Here is a 15,689-nt window from a genome sequence, read left to right as displayed (position 1 = left end):
TATGGCCTGTTGTCTAATCTAGTTGTATGGCCTGTTGTCTAATCTAGTGGTGTTGTCTAATCTAGCTGTATGGCTTGTTGTCTAATCTAGTGGTGTTGTATAATCTAGTTGTATGGCCTGTTGTCTAATCTAGTTGTATTGCCTGTTGTCTAATCTAGCTGTATTGCCTGTTGTCTAATCTAGCTGTATGGCCTGTTGTCTAATCTAGCTGTATGGCCTGTTGTCTAATATAGTTGTATTGCCTGTTGTCTAATCTAGCTGTATGGCCTGTTGTCTAATCTAGCTGTATGGCCTGTTGTCTAATCTAGTTGTATGGCCTGTTGTCTAATCTAGCTGTATGGCCTGTTGTCTAATCTAGCTGTATGGCCTGTTGTCTAATCTAGTTGTATGGCCTGTTGTCTAATCTAGTTGTATTGCCTGTTGTCTAATCTAGTTGTATGGCCTGTTGTCTAATCTAGTTGTATGGCCTGTTGTCTAATCTAGTTGTATGGCCTGTTGTCTAATCTAGTTGTATGGCCTGTTGTCTAATCTAGTTGTATGGCCTGTTGTCTAATCTAGTGGTGTTGTTTAATCTAGCTGTATGGCCTGTTGTCTAATCTAGTTGTATGGCCTGTTGTCTAATCTAGTTGTATGGCCTGTTGTCTAATCTAGTGGTGTTGTCTAATCTAGCTGTATGGCCTGTTGTCTAATCTAGTTGTATGGCCTGTTGTCTAATCTAGTTGTATGGCCTGTTGTCTAATCTAGTTGTATGGCCTGTTGTCTAATCTAGTTGTATGGCCTGTTGTCTAATCTAGTTGTATGGCCTGTTGTCTAATCTAGTGGTGTTGTCTAATCTAGCTGTATGGCCTGTTGTCTAATCTAGTTGTATGGCCTGTTGTCTAATCTAGTTGTATGGCCTGTTGTCTAATCTAGTGGTGTTGTCTAATCTAGCTGTATGGCCTGTTGTCTAATCTAGCTGTATGGCCTGTTGTCTAATCTAGTTGTATGGCCTGTTGTCTAATCTAGCTGTATGGCCTGTTGTCTAATCTAGTGGTGTTGTCTAATCTAGCTGTATGGCCTGTTGTCTAATCTAGTTGTATGGCCTGTTGTCTAATCTAGTGGTGTTGTCTAATATAGCTGTATGGCCTGTTGTCTAATCTAGTTGTATGGCCTGTTGTCTAATCTAGTTGTATGGCCTGTTGTCTAATCTAGTTGTATTGCCTGTTGTCTAATCTAGTGGTGTTGTCTAATCTAGTTGTATGGCCTGTTGTCTAATCTAGTGGTGTTGTCTAATCTAGCTGTATGGCCTGTTGTCTAATCTAGTGGTGTTGTCTAATCTAGTTGTATGGCCTGTTGTCTAATCTAGTGGTGTTGTCTAATCTAGTTGTATGGCCTGTTGTCTAATCTAGTGGTGTTGTCTAATATAGCTGTATGGCCTGTTGTCTAATCTAGTTGTATGGCCTGTTGTCTAATCTAGTTGTATGGCCTGTTGTCTAATCTAGTTGTATGGCCTGTTGTCTAATCTAGTTGTATTGCCTGTTGTCTAATCTAGTTGTATGGCCTGTTGTCTAATCTAGTGGTGTTGTCTAATCTAGCTGTATGGCCTGTTGTCTAATCTAGTGGTGTTGTCTAATCTAGTTGTATGGCCTGTTGTCTAATCTAGTGGTGTTGTCTAATCTAGTTGTATGGCCTGTTGTCTAATCTAGTGGTGTTGTCTAATATAGCTGTATGGCCTGTTGTCTAATCTAGTTGTATGGCCTGTTGTCTAATCTAGTTGTATGGCCTGTTGTCTAATCTAGTTGTATGGCCTGTTGTCTAATCTAGCTGTATGGCCTGTTGTCTAATCTAGTTGTATGGCCTGTTGTCTAATCTAGTTGTATGGCCTGTTGTCTAATCTAGCTGTATGGCCTGTTGTCTAATCTAGTGGTGTTGTATAATCTAGTTGTATGGCCTGTTGCCTAATCTAGTTGTATGGCCTGTTGTCTAATCTAGTTGTATGGCCTGTTGTCTAATCTAGCTGTATGGCCTGTTGTCTAATATAGTTGTATTGCCTGTTGTATAATCTAGTTGTATGGCCTGTTGTCTAATCTAGTTGTATGGCCTGTTGTCTAATCTAGTTGTATGGCCTGTTGTCTAATATAGTTGTATTGCCTGTTGTCTAATCTAGCTGTATGGCCTGTTGTCTAATCTAGCTGTATGGCCTGTTGTCTAATCTAGTTGTATGGCCTGTTGTCTAATCTAGTTGTATGGCCTGTTGTCTAATCTAGCTGTATGGCCTGTTGTCTAATCTAGTTGTATAGCCTGTTGTCTAATCTAGCTGTATGGCCTGTTGTCTAATCTAGTGGTGTTGTCTAATCTAGTTGTATTGCCTGTTGTATAATCTAGTTGTATGGCCTGTTGTCTAATCTAGTTGTATGGCCTGTTGTCTAATCTAGTTGTATGGCCTGTTGTCTAATCTAGTTGTATTGCCTGTTGTCTAATCTAGCTGTATGGCCTGTTGTCTAATCTAGTTGTATAGCCTGTTGTCTAATCTAGCTGTATGGCCTGTTGTCTAATCTAGTGGTGTTGTATAATCTAGTTGTATGGCCTGTTGTCTAATCTAGTTGTATGGCCTGTTGTCTAATCTAGTGGTGTTGTCTAATCTAGCTGTATTGCCTGTTGTCTAATCTAGTTGTATGGCCTGTTGTCTAATCTAGTTGTATGGCCTGTTGTCTAATCTAGCTGTATGGCCTGTTGTCTAATCTAGTTGTATGGCCTGTTGTATAATCTAGTTGTATGGCCTGTTGTCTAATCTAGTGGTGTTGTCTAATCTAGTTGTATGGCCTGTTGTCTAATCTAGCTGTATTGCCTGTTGTCTAATCTAGTTGTATGGCCTGTTGTCTAATCTAGTTGTATGGCCTGTTGTCTAATCTAGCTGTATGGCCTGTTGTCTAATCTAGTTGTATGGCCTGTTGTCTAATCTAGTTGTATGGCCTGTTGTCTAATCTAGCTGTATGGCCTGTTGTCTAATCTAGTTGTATGGCCTGTTGTCTAATCTAGTGGTGTTGTATAATCTAGTTGTATGGCCTGTTGTCTAATCTAGCTGTATGGCCTGTTGTCTAATCTAGCTGTATGGCCTGTTGTATAATCTAGTTGTATGGCCTGTTGTCTAATCTAGTTGTATGGCCTGTTGTCTAATCTAGTGGTGTTGTATAATGTAGTTGTATGGCCTGTTGTCTAATCTAGCTGTATGGCCTGTTGTCTAATCTAGTTGTATGGCCTGTTGTATAATCTAGTTGTATGGCCTGTTGTCTAATCTAGCTGTATGGCCTGTTGTCTAATCTAGTTGTATGGCCTGTTGTCTAATCTAGTGGTGTTGTCTAATCTAGTTGTATTGCCTGTTGTCTAATCTAGTTGTATGGCCTGTTGTCTAATCTAGTTGTATTGCCTGTTGTCTAATCTAGCTGTATGGCCTGTTGTCTAATCTAGCTGTATGGCCTGTTGTCTAATCTAGCTGTATGGCCTGTTGTCTAATCTAGTTGTATGGCCTGTTGTCTAATCTAGTTGTATGGCCTGTTGTCTAATCTAGTTGTATGGCCTGTTGTCTAATCTAGTGGTGTTGTATAATCTAGTTGTATGGCCTGTTGTCTAATCTAGCTGTATGGCCTGTTGTCTAATCTAGCTGTATGGCCTGTTGTCTAATCTAGTTGTATTGCCTGTTGTATAATCTAGGTGTATGGCCTGTTGTCTAATCTAGCTGTATGGCCTGTTGTCTAATCTAGTGGTGTTGTCTAATCTAGTTGTATGGCCTGTTGTCTAATCTAGTTGTATGGCCTGTTGTCTAATCTAGTGGTGTTGTCTAATCTAGTTGTATGGCCTGTTGTCTAATCTAGTTGTATGGCCTGTTGTCTAATCTAGCTGTATGGCCTGTTGTCTAATCTAGCTGTATGGCCTGTTGTCTAATCTAGCTGTATGGCCTGTTGTCTAATCTAGTGGTGTTGTCTAATCTAGCTGTATGGCCTGTTGTCTAATCTAGTTGTATGGCCTGTTGTCTAATCTAGTGGTGTTGTCTAATCTAGCTGTATGGCCTGTTGTCTAATCTAGTTGTATGGCCTGTTGTCTAATCTAGTTGTATGGCCTGTTGTCTAATATAGCTGTATGGCCTGTTGTCTAATCTAGTTGTATGGCCTGTTGTCTAATCTAGTGGTGTTGTCTAATCTAGCTGTATGGCCTGTTGTCTAATCTAGTGGTGTTGTCTAATCTAGTTGTATGGCCTGTTGTCTAATCTAGTGGTGTTGTCTAATCTAGCTGTATGGCCTGTTGTCTAATCTAGCTGTATGGCCTGTTGTCTAATCTAGCTGTATGGCCTGTTGTCTAATATAGTTGTATTGCCTGTTGTCTAATCTAGCTGTATGGCCTGTTGTCTAATCTAGCTGTATGGCCTGTTGTCTAATCTAGTTGTATGGCCTGTTGTCTAATCTAGCTGTATGGCCTGTTGTCTAATCTAGCTGTATGGCCTGTTGTCTAATCTAGTTGTATGGCCTGTTGTCTAATCTAGTTGTATTGCCTGTTGTCTAATCTAGTTGTATGGCCTGTTGTCTAATCTAGTTGTATGGCCTGTTGTCTAATCTAGTTGTATGGCCTGTTGTCTAATCTAGTTGTATGGCCTGTTGTCTAATCTAGTTGTATGGCCTGTTGTCTAATCTAGTGGTGTTGTTTAATCTAGCTGTATGGCCTGTTGTCTAATCTAGTTGTATGGCCTGTTGTCTAATCTAGTTGTATGGCCTGTTGTCTAATCTAGTGGTGTTGTCTAATCTAGCTGTATGGCCTGTTGTCTAATCTAGTTGTATGGCCTGTTGTCTAATCTAGTTGTATGGCCTGTTGTCTAATCTAGTTGTATGGCCTGTTGTCTAATCTAGTTGTATGGCCTGTTGTCTAATCTAGTTGTATGGCCTGTTGTCTAATCTAGTGGTGTTGTCTAATCTAGCTGTATGGCCTGTTGTCTAATCTAGTTGTATGGCCTGTTGTCTAATCTAGTTGTATGGCCTGTTGTCTAATCTAGTGGTGTTGTCTAATCTAGCTGTATGGCCTGTTGTCTAATCTAGCTGTATGGCCTGTTGTCTAATCTAGTTGTATGGCCTGTTGTCTAATCTAGCTGTATGGCCTGTTGTCTAATCTAGTGGTGTTGTCTAATCTAGCTGTATGGCCTGTTGTCTAATCTAGTTGTATGGCCTGTTGTCTAATCTAGTGGTGTTGTCTAATATAGCTGTATGGCCTGTTGTCTAATCTAGTTGTATGGCCTGTTGTCTAATCTAGTTGTATGGCCTGTTGTCTAATCTAGTTGTATTGCCTGTTGTCTAATCTAGTGGTGTTGTCTAATCTAGTTGTATGGCCTGTTGTCTAATCTAGTGGTGTTGTCTAATCTAGCTGTATGGCCTGTTGTCTAATCTAGTGGTGTTGTCTAATCTAGTTGTATGGCCTGTTGTCTAATCTAGTGGTGTTGTCTAATCTAGTTGTATGGCCTGTTGTCTAATCTAGTGGTGTTGTCTAATATAGCTGTATGGCCTGTTGTCTAATCTAGTTGTATGGCCTGTTGTCTAATCTAGTTGTATGGCCTGTTGTCTAATCTAGTTGTATGGCCTGTTGTCTAATCTAGTTGTATTGCCTGTTGTCTAATCTAGTTGTATGGCCTGTTGTCTAATCTAGTGGTGTTGTCTAATCTAGCTGTATGGCCTGTTGTCTAATCTAGTGGTGTTGTCTAATCTAGTTGTATGGCCTGTTGTCTAATCTAGTGGTGTTGTCTAATCTAGTTGTATGGCCTGTTGTCTAATCTAGTGGTGTTGTCTAATATAGCTGTATGGCCTGTTGTCTAATCTAGTTGTATGGCCTGTTGTCTAATCTAGTTGTATGGCCTGTTGTCTAATCTAGTTGTATGGCCTGTTGTCTAATCTAGCTGTATGGCCTGTTGTCTAATCTAGTTGTATGGCCTGTTGTCTAATCTAGTTGTATGGCCTGTTGTCTAATCTAGCTGTATGGCCTGTTGTCTAATCTAGTGGTGTTGTATAATCTAGTTGTATGGCCTGTTGCCTAATCTAGTTGTATGGCCTGTTGTCTAATCTAGTTGTATGGCCTGTTGTCTAATCTAGCTGTATGGCCTGTTGTCTAATATAGTTGTATTGCCTGTTGTATAATCTAGTTGTATGGCCTGTTGTCTAATCTAGTTGTATGGCCTGTTGTCTAATCTAGTTGTATGGCCTGTTGTCTAATATAGTTGTATTGCCTGTTGTCTAATCTAGCTGTATGGCCTGTTGTCTAATCTAGCTGTATGGCCTGTTGTCTAATCTAGTTGTATGGCCTGTTGTCTAATCTAGTTGTATGGCCTGTTGTCTAATCTAGCTGTATGGCCTGTTGTCTAATCTAGTTGTATAGCCTGTTGTCTAATCTAGCTGTATGGCCTGTTGTCTAATCTAGTGGTGTTGTCTAATCTAGTTGTATTGCCTGTTGTATAATCTAGTTGTATGGCCTGTTGTCTAATCTAGTTGTATGGCCTGTTGTCTAATCTAGTTGTATGGCCTGTTGTCTAATCTAGTTGTATTGCCTGTTGTCTAATCTAGCTGTATGGCCTGTTGTCTAATCTAGTTGTATAGCCTGTTGTCTAATCTAGCTGTATGGCCTGTTGTCTAATCTAGTGGTGTTGTATAATCTAGTTGTATGGCCTGTTGTCTAATCTAGTTGTATGGCCTGTTGTCTAATCTAGTGGTGTTGTCTAATCTAGCTGTATTGCCTGTTGTCTAATCTAGTTGTATGGCCTGTTGTCTAATCTAGTTGTATGGCCTGTTGTCTAATCTAGCTGTATGGCCTGTTGTCTAATCTAGTTGTATGGCCTGTTGTATAATCTAGTTGTATGGCCTGTTGTCTAATCTAGTGGTGTTGTCTAATCTAGTTGTATGGCCTGTTGTCTAATCTAGCTGTATTGCCTGTTGTCTAATCTAGTTGTATGGCCTGTTGTCTAATCTAGTTGTATGGCCTGTTGTCTAATCTAGCTGTATGGCCTGTTGTCTAATCTAGTTGTATGGCCTGTTGTCTAATCTAGTTGTATGGCCTGTTGTCTAATCTAGCTGTATGGCCTGTTGTCTAATCTAGTTGTATGGCCTGTTGTCTAATCTAGTGGTGTTGTATAATCTAGTTGTATGGCCTGTTGTCTAATCTAGCTGTATGGCCTGTTGTCTAATCTAGCTGTATGGCCTGTTGTATAATCTAGTTGTATGGCCTGTTGTCTAATCTAGTTGTATGGCCTGTTGTCTAATCTAGTGGTGTTGTATAATGTAGTTGTATGGCCTGTTGTCTAATCTAGCTGTATGGCCTGTTGTCTAATCTAGTTGTATGGCCTGTTGTATAATCTAGTTGTATGGCCTGTTGTCTAATCTAGCTGTATGGCCTGTTGTCTAATCTAGTTGTATGGCCTGTTGTCTAATCTAGTGGTGTTGTCTAATCTAGTTGTATTGCCTGTTGTCTAATCTAGTTGTATGGCCTGTTGTCTAATCTAGTTGTATTGCCTGTTGTCTAATCTAGCTGTATGGCCTGTTGTCTAATCTAGCTGTATGGCCTGTTGTCTAATCTAGCTGTATGGCCTGTTGTCTAATCTAGTTGTATGGCCTGTTGTCTAATCTAGTTGTATGGCCTGTTGTCTAATCTAGTTGTATGGCCTGTTGTCTAATCTAGTGGTGTTGTATAATCTAGTTGTATGGCCTGTTGTCTAATCTAGCTGTATGGCCTGTTGTCTAATCTAGCTGTATGGCCTGTTGTCTAATCTAGTTGTATTGCCTGTTGTATAATCTAGGTGTATGGCCTGTTGTCTAATCTAGCTGTATGGCCTGTTGTCTAATCTAGTGGTGTTGTCTAATCTAGTTGTATGGCCTGTTGTCTAATCTAGTTGTATGGCCTGTTGTCTAATCTAGTGGTGTTGTCTAATCTAGTTGTATGGCCTGTTGTCTAATCTAGTTGTATGGCCTGTTGTCTAATCTAGCTGTATGGCCTGTTGTCTAATCTAGCTGTATGGCCTGTTGTCTAATCTAGCTGTATGGCCTGTTGTCTAATCTAGTGGTGTTGTCTAATCTAGCTGTATGGCCTGTTGTCTAATCTAGTTGTATGGCCTGTTGTCTAATCTAGTGGTGTTGTCTAATCTAGCTGTATGGCCTGTTGTCTAATCTAGTTGTATGGCCTGTTGTCTAATCTAGTTGTATGGCCTGTTGTCTAATATAGCTGTATGGCCTGTTGTCTAATCTAGTTGTATGGCCTGTTGTCTAATCTAGTGGTGTTGTCTAATCTAGCTGTATGGCCTGTTGTCTAATCTAGTGGTGTTGTCTAATCTAGTTGTATGGCCTGTTGTCTAATCTAGTGGTGTTGTCTAATCTAGCTGTATGGCCTGTTGTCTAATCTAGCTGTATGGCCTGTTGTCTAATCTAGTGGTGTTGTCTAATCTAGTTGTATGGCCTGTTGTCTAATCTAGTTGTATGGCCTGTTGTCTAATCTAGCTGTATGGCCTGTTGTCTAATCTAGCTGTATGGCCTGTTGTCTAATCTAGTTGTAGTGTCTGTTGTCTAATCTAGCTGTATGGCCTGTTGTCTAATCTAGCTGTATGGCCTGTTGTCTAATCTAGTGGTGTTGTCTAATCTAGTTGTATGGCCTGTTGTCTAATCTAGCTGTATGGCCTGTTGTCTAATATAGCTGTATGGCCTGTTGTCTAATCTAGCTGTATGGCCTGTTGTCTAATCTAGTTGTAGTGTCTGTTGTCTAATCTAGCTGTATGGCCTGTTGTCTAATCTAGTTGTAGTGTCTGTTGTCTAATCTAGCTGTATGGCCTGTTGTCTAATCTAGTTGTATGGCCTGTTGTCTAATCTAGTTGTATGGCCTGTTGTCTAATCTAGCTGTATGGCCTGTTGTCTAATCTAGCTGTATTGCCTGTTGTCTAATCTAGTTATATGGCCTGTTGTCTAATCTAGCTGTATGGCCTGTTGTCTAATCTAGCTGTATTGCCTGTTGTCTAATCTAGTTGTATGGCCTGTTGTATAATCTAGTTGTATTGCCTGTTGTCTAATCTAGTGGTGTTGTCTAATCTAGCTGTATGGCCTGTTGTCTAATCTAGTTGTATGGCCTGTTGTCTAATCTAGCTGTATGGCCTGTTATCTAATCTAGTTGTAGTGTCTGTTGTCTAATCTAGTTGTATTGCCTGTTGTCTAATCTAGTTGTAGTGTCTGTTGTCTAATCTAGTTGTATGGCCTGTTGTCTAATCTAGTTGTATGGCCTGTTGTCTAATCTAGCTGTATGGCCTGTTGTCTAATCTAGTTGTATGGCCTGTTGTCTAATCTAGTGGTGTTGTCTAATCTAGTTGTATGGCCTGTTGTCTAATCTAGTTGTATGGCCTGTTGTCTAATCTAGTTGTATGGCCTGTTGTCTAATCTAGTTGTATGGCCTGTTGTCTAATCTAGTTGTATGGCCTGTTGTCTAATCTAGTTGTAGTGTCTGTTGTCTAATCTAGTTGTATGGCCTGTTGTCTAATCTAGTTGTATGGCCTGTTGTCTAATCTAGTTGTATGGCCTGTTGTCTAATCTAGTTGTATGGCCTGTTGTCTAATCTAGTGGTGTTGTCTAATCTAGTTGTATGGCCTGTTGTCTAATCTAGCTGTATGGCCTGTTGTCTAATCTAGCTGTATGGCCTGTTGTCTAATCTAGTGGTGTTGTCTAATCTAGTTGTATGGCCTGTTGTCTAATCTAGTTGTATGGCCTGTTGTCTAATCTAGTTGTATGGCCTGTTGTCTAATCTAGTTGTATGGCCTGTTGTCTAATCTAGCTGTATGGCCTGTTGTCTAATCTAGTTGTATGGCCTGTTGTCTAATCTAGCTGTATGGCCTGTTGTCTAATCTAGTGGTGTTGTCTAATCTAGCTGTATGGCCTGTTGTCTAATCTAGTGGTGTTGTCTAATCTAGCTGTATGGCCTGTTGTCTAATCTAGTTGTATGGCCTGTTGTCTAATCTAGCTGTATGGCCTGTTGTCTAATCTAGTTGTATGGCCTGTTGTCTAATCTAGTTGTATGGCCTGTTGTCTAATCTAGTTGTATGGCCTGTTGTCTAATCTAGCTGTATGGCCTGTTGTCTAATCTAGCTGTATGGCCTGTTGTCTAATCTAGTTGTATGGCCTGTTGTCTAATCTAGTTGTATGGCCTGTTGTCTAATCTAGTTGTATGGCCTGTTGTCTAATCTAGCTGTATGGCCTGTTGTCTAATCTAGCTGTATGGCCTGTTGTCTAATCTAGTTGTATTGCCTGTTGTCTAATCTAGCTGAATGGCCTGTTGTCTAATCTAGTTGTATGGCCTGTTGTCTAATCTAGTTGTATGGCCTGTTGTCTAATCTAGTTGTATGGCCTGTTGTCTAATCTAGCTGTATGGCCTGTTGTCTAATCTAGCTGTATGGCCTGTTGTCTAATCTAGTTGTATTGCCTGTTGTCTAATCTAGCTGTATGGCCTGTTGTCTAATATAGCTGTATGGCCTGTTGTCTAATCTAGCTGTATGGCCTGTTGTCTAATCTAGTTGTATGGCCTGTTGTCTAATCTAGTGGTGTTGTCTAATCTAGCTGTATGGCCTGTTGTCTAATCTAGTGGTGTTGTCTAATCTAGTTGTATGGCCTGTTGTCTAATCTAGTGGTGTTGTCTAATCTAGCTGTATGGCCTGTTGTCTAATCTAGCTGTATGGCCTGTTGTCTAATCTAGTGGTGTTGTCTAATCTAGTTGTATGGCCTGTTGTCTAATCTAGTTGTATGGCCTGTTGTCTAATCTAGCTGTATGGCCTGTTGTCTAATCTAGCTGTATGGCCTGTTGTCTAATCTAGTTGTAGTGTCTGTTGTCTAATCTAGCTGTATGGCCTGTTGTCTAATCTAGCTGTATGGCCTGTTGTCTAATCTAGTGGTGTTGTCTAATCTAGTTGTATGGCCTGTTGTCTAATCTAGCTGTATGGCCTGTTGTCTAATATAGCTGTATGGCCTGTTGTCTAATCTAGCTGTATGGCCTGTTGTCTAATCTAGTTGTAGTGTCTGTTGTCTAATCTAGCTGTATGGCCTGTTGTCTAATCTAGTTGTAGTGTCTGTTGTCTAATCTAGCTGTATGGCCTGTTGTCTAATCTAGTTGTATGGCCTGTTGTCTAATCTAGTTGTATGGCCTGTTGTCTAATCTAGTTGTATGGCCTGTTGTATAATCTAGTTGTATGGCCTGTTGTATAATCTAGCTGTATGGCCTGTTGTCTAATCTAGCTGTATGGCCTGTTGTCTAATCTAGTGGTGTTGTCTAATATAGCTGTATGGCCTGTTGTCTAATCTAGTGGTGTTGTCTAATCTAGTTGTATGGCCTGTTGTCTAATCTAGTTGTATTGCCTGTTGTCTAATCTAGCTGTATGGCCTGTTGTCTAATCTAGTTGTATGGCCTGTTGTCTAATCTAGCGCTGTTGTTTAATCTAGCGCTGTCGTCTGTCTAATCTAGCGGTGTCGTCTGTCTAATCTAGCGGTGTCGTCTGTCTAATCTAATCTAGCGGTGTCGTCTGTCTAATCTAGCGCTGTCGTCTGTCTAATCTAGCGCTGTCGTCTGTCTAATCTAATCTAGCGCTGTCGTCTGTCTAATCTAGCGGTGTCGTCTGTCTAATCTAATCTAGCAGTGTCGTCTGTCTAATCTAATCTAGCGCTGTCGTCTGTCTAATCTAGCGGTGTCGTCTGTCTAATCTAATCTAGCGCTGTCGTCTGTCTAATCTAGCGGTGTCGTCTGTCTAATCTAATCTAGCGGTGTCGTCTGTCTAATCTAATCTAGCGGTGTCGTCTGTCTAATCTAGCGGTGTCGTCTGTCTAATCTAGCGGTGTCGTCTGTTGTGTTTCAGGACTACTGGAAGTGCTCGAAGTGTGAGGAGTTGAACCCTCCCCTGCCCCGTAACTGCAACCGCTGCTGGAAGCTAAGAAAGGAATGGTTTCCCCAGTCTGACAGCAACTCTGCTATCACCACCACCACCACCACCACGGCCCCCAACCTCAAACCTTTGTCCCCCAAGCCTTCCCCAGCCCCGACAGAGACAGACGAGACCGAGGCTGAAGGACTGGATGACCCAGACGGGAAGAGAGCCCGGTCGCCCCTTCCCCTCCTCAAAGACTCCCAGGAATTGGTGTCCGTCTCTGGCCCCGATTCCAAAGACTCAGCCTGCTCCTCCCAGCCCTCCACCTCTTCTTCTTCTTCCAGTGGTGTAGGATCAGGCTCGTCCTCTAGCGCCCCCTTCAGCCAGGAAGTGATGGCACCAGACCTGGAGCGCTTCAACAGCCAGGAGGCTCACCTCCCCGCCAGCTGCCTGGAGCCCTGCGTCATCTGTCAGACCAGGCCCAAGAACGGCTGCATTGTACACGGACGCACCGGACACCTCATTGCCTGTTACACCTGCGCCAAGAAACTGAAGAAGAGGAACAAGCTGTGTCCAGTCTGCAGGGAGCCCATCCAGTCCGTCGTCTTCATTTATCTCAGCTGAGGACGGCTATCGGCTAGACTGGCTTGCATCCCAAATAGAAGTCTATTCCCTATGTAGTGCACTACTTTCAACCATGGCCCATAGGGCTCCGGTCAAAAGTAGTGCACTATATAGGGAATAGGGTGCCATTCTCTGGTCTAAAGTAGTGCACTATATAGGGAATAGGGTGCCGTTTAGGATGTAACCTATAGCTACACCCACTCCCTGATCCAAAACACCATACCTCAGAATTAATAAATGTGTATATATGTTTCATTGTTTATTTGGAAGTGGTTTTATTTCTGAACGGTCTGAGTGTCTTGACTCTACCAAGCAAGGTGCCAGTTGTTGATTTGTGATGGATTTATAGTGATAATAATCTCCTGATGTGTTCTATCTAGGGTTTCAAATGGATCAAATTCTGTTAGCAGTGATATATTCACTTTATTTTATTAGTTTGATTTGAATAAAGTATGTCTATCAAAATAACACTTATATATTGGGAACTATGGTCGTTTTTGTTGTTTTATTTTTCACCTAGTCTTCCCTCTATCCTGCACAGATGATTTTGATAATGATAGTCTTATAATTGGATCTATAATGATATGGGGTAAATCTATGTGAAAGTCAACGTTCACCGGCAGAAAGAGACATTTGTTGTTTGTTGTTGCCGAGGGGACTACTTTTCATTAAATCTCAGCAAACATGCCCTATTCCCTTTATAGTGCACTACTATTGACCAGGGCCCTTGGGGTGCCATTTGGGCTGCACGCTTAACACTGAAGCGCTGCTACTTTCTCAAGTCTCAACCCGGGCAAGCCAACTGACTGAAGTTAAACATTTAAGGCTGTCGTTATGCCGTTGGAGCGCTGAAGAGACCTTTGAATGATATTAAAATCAGGTTTTGATTTGTGTGGGCTGACGTGTTTTTGGTTTGACGTGTTTCGGCGTACAATTGGCCCAGCGTCGTCCGGGTTTGGCCAGGGGTAGGCCGTCATTGTAAATAAGAATTTGTTCTTGTTAAATAAAGGTTAAATAATGAATGTGGTAATTTGCTCTTATGCTAATGATCTAACTTTTTACCTTTGTGTAAAGCGTTATTCCATTAACAATGTGTGATCTACATTACATATACACAAAAGTATGTGGACACTTTCACATTTGTGGATTCGGCCATTTCAGCCACACCCGTTGCTGACAGGTGTATACAAATCGAGCACACCGCCATGCAATCTCCATAAAAACAAACGTTGGCAGTAGAATGGCCTTACTGAAGAGCTCCGCGACTTTCAACGTGGCACCGTCACAGGATGCCACCTTTCCAACAAGTCAGTTCGCCATGCTAGAGCTGGCCTTGTCAACTGTAAGTGCTGTTATTGTGGAGTGGAAATGTCTAGGAGCAACAACGGCTCAGCCGCGAAGTGGTAGGCCACACAAGCTCACAGAACGGGACCGCCGAGTGCTGAAGCGCGTAGCGAGTAAAAATCGTCTGTCCTCGGTTGCATCACTCACTACCGAGTTCCAAACTGCCTCTGGAAGCAGCGTCAGAACAAGAACTGTTCGTCGGGAGTCTTCATGAAATGGGTTTCCATGGCCGAGCAGCCGCACACAAGCCTAAGATCACCAATGCCAAGCATCGCCTGGAGTGGTGTAAAGCTCGCCGCCATTGGACTCTGGAGCAGTGGAAACGCGTTCTCTGGAGTGATGAATCACGCTTCACCATCTGGCAGTCCGACGGACGAATCTGGGTTTGGCGGATGCCAGGAAAACGCTACCTGCCCACCTTGCAGAGTGCCTACTGTAAAGTTTGGTGGAGGAGGAATAATGGTCGGGGGCTGTTTTTCATGGTTCGGGCTAGGCCCCTTAGTTCCAGTGAAGGGAAATTGTAACGCTACGGCATACAATTACATTCTAGACGATTCTGTGCTTCTAACTTTGTGGCAACAGTTTGGGGAAGGCCCTTTCCTGTTTCAGCATGACAATGCCCCCGTGCACAAAGCGAGGTCCATACAGAAATGGTTTGTCGAGGTCGGTGTGGAAGAACTTGACTGGCCTGCACAGAGCCCTGACCTCAACCCCATCTAACACCTTTGGGATGATTTGGAACGCCGACTGTGAGCCAGGCCTAATCGCCCAACATCAGTGCCCGACCTCACTAATGCTTGTGGCTGAATGAAAACAAGTCCCCACAGCAATGTTCCAACATCTAGTGGAAAGTCTTCCCAGAAGAGTGGAGGCTGTTATAGCAGCAAAGGGGGGACCAACTCCATATTAATGCCATGATTATAGAATGAGATGTTCGACAAGCAGGTATCAACATACTTTTCATCGTTGTGCCAAAATGTCAATGTGTGACATTAGGTCTAAATTATTTCCATGTGTATTTCCAGAAATAGAGGTGAATAAACTTAGGCCAAACTTTGTTTATTGTATTTATTCAAATACCATTTAAACATTTAAAACTCTTATTCCATTTTCTTCATTTCACATAGGTCAAATCTGTGACATCAATTTCCCATTCAGTGTAATGGAGTTCAGTGTAATGGAGTTCAGTGTCATGGAGTTCAGCGTCATGGAGTTCAGCGTCATGGAGTTCAGCGTCATGGAGTTCAGCGTCATGGAGTTCAGCGTCATGGAGTTCAGCGTAATGGAGTTCAGCGTCATGGAGTTCAGCGTCATGGAGTTCAGCGTCATGGAGTTCAGCGTCATGGAGTTCAGCGTAATGGAGTTCAGCCTCATGGAGTTCAGCCTCATGGAGTTCAGCGTCATGGAGTTCAACGTCATGGAGTTCAGCCTCATGGAGTTCAGCATCATGGAGTTCAGCGTCATGGAGTTCAGCCTCATGGAGTTCAGCGTCATGGAGTTCAGCGTCATGGAGTTCAGCGTCATGGAGTTCAGCGTAATGGAGTTCAGCCTCATGGCGTTCAGCCTCATGGAGTTCAGCGTCATGGAGTTCAGCCTCATGGAGTTCAGCGTCATGGAGTTCAGCGTAATGGAGTTCAGCCTCATGGAGTTCAGCGTCATGGAGTTCAGCGTCATGGAGTTCAGCCTCATGGAGTTCAGCGTAATGGAGTTCAGCGTCATGGAGTTCAGCGTAATGGAGTTCAGCGTAATGGAGTTCAGCGTAATGGAGTTCAGCGTCATGGAGTTCAGCGTCATGGAGTTCAGCGTCATGGAGTTCAGCCTCATGGAGTTCAGCGTCATG

General features: G+C 42.4%; 1 protein-coding gene across 1 annotated transcript in view; it reads left to right on the top strand.

Moving 5' to 3' along the window:
- The window catches only part of LOC311121743 (E3 ubiquitin-protein ligase Mdm2-like), a gene marked incomplete at its 5' end in the record, with an annotated part of 36,797 nt that extends 23,270 nt beyond the window's left edge, over positions 1-13,527 (top strand). The window contains one exon of the mRNA XM_084196200.1: positions 11,873-13,527. Within this exon, the coding sequence (XP_084052326.1) occupies positions 11,873-12,505 (633 nt within the window). The 3' untranslated portion in view covers positions 12,506-13,527. The remainder of the gene's footprint in view (positions 1-11,872) is intronic.
- Positions 13,528-15,689: the final 2,162 nt, after the last annotated feature.

Source organism: Coregonus lavaretus, assembly GCF_964263955.1.
Source record: "Coregonus lavaretus genome assembly, contig: HAP1_SCAFFOLD_2024, whole genome shotgun sequence".
Taxonomy (NCBI): Eukaryota; Metazoa; Chordata; class Actinopteri; order Salmoniformes; family Salmonidae; genus Coregonus; species Coregonus lavaretus.
The sequence above is the reverse complement of the archived record's forward strand: the minus strand, read 5'-3'. Positions and strand labels throughout refer to the sequence as shown.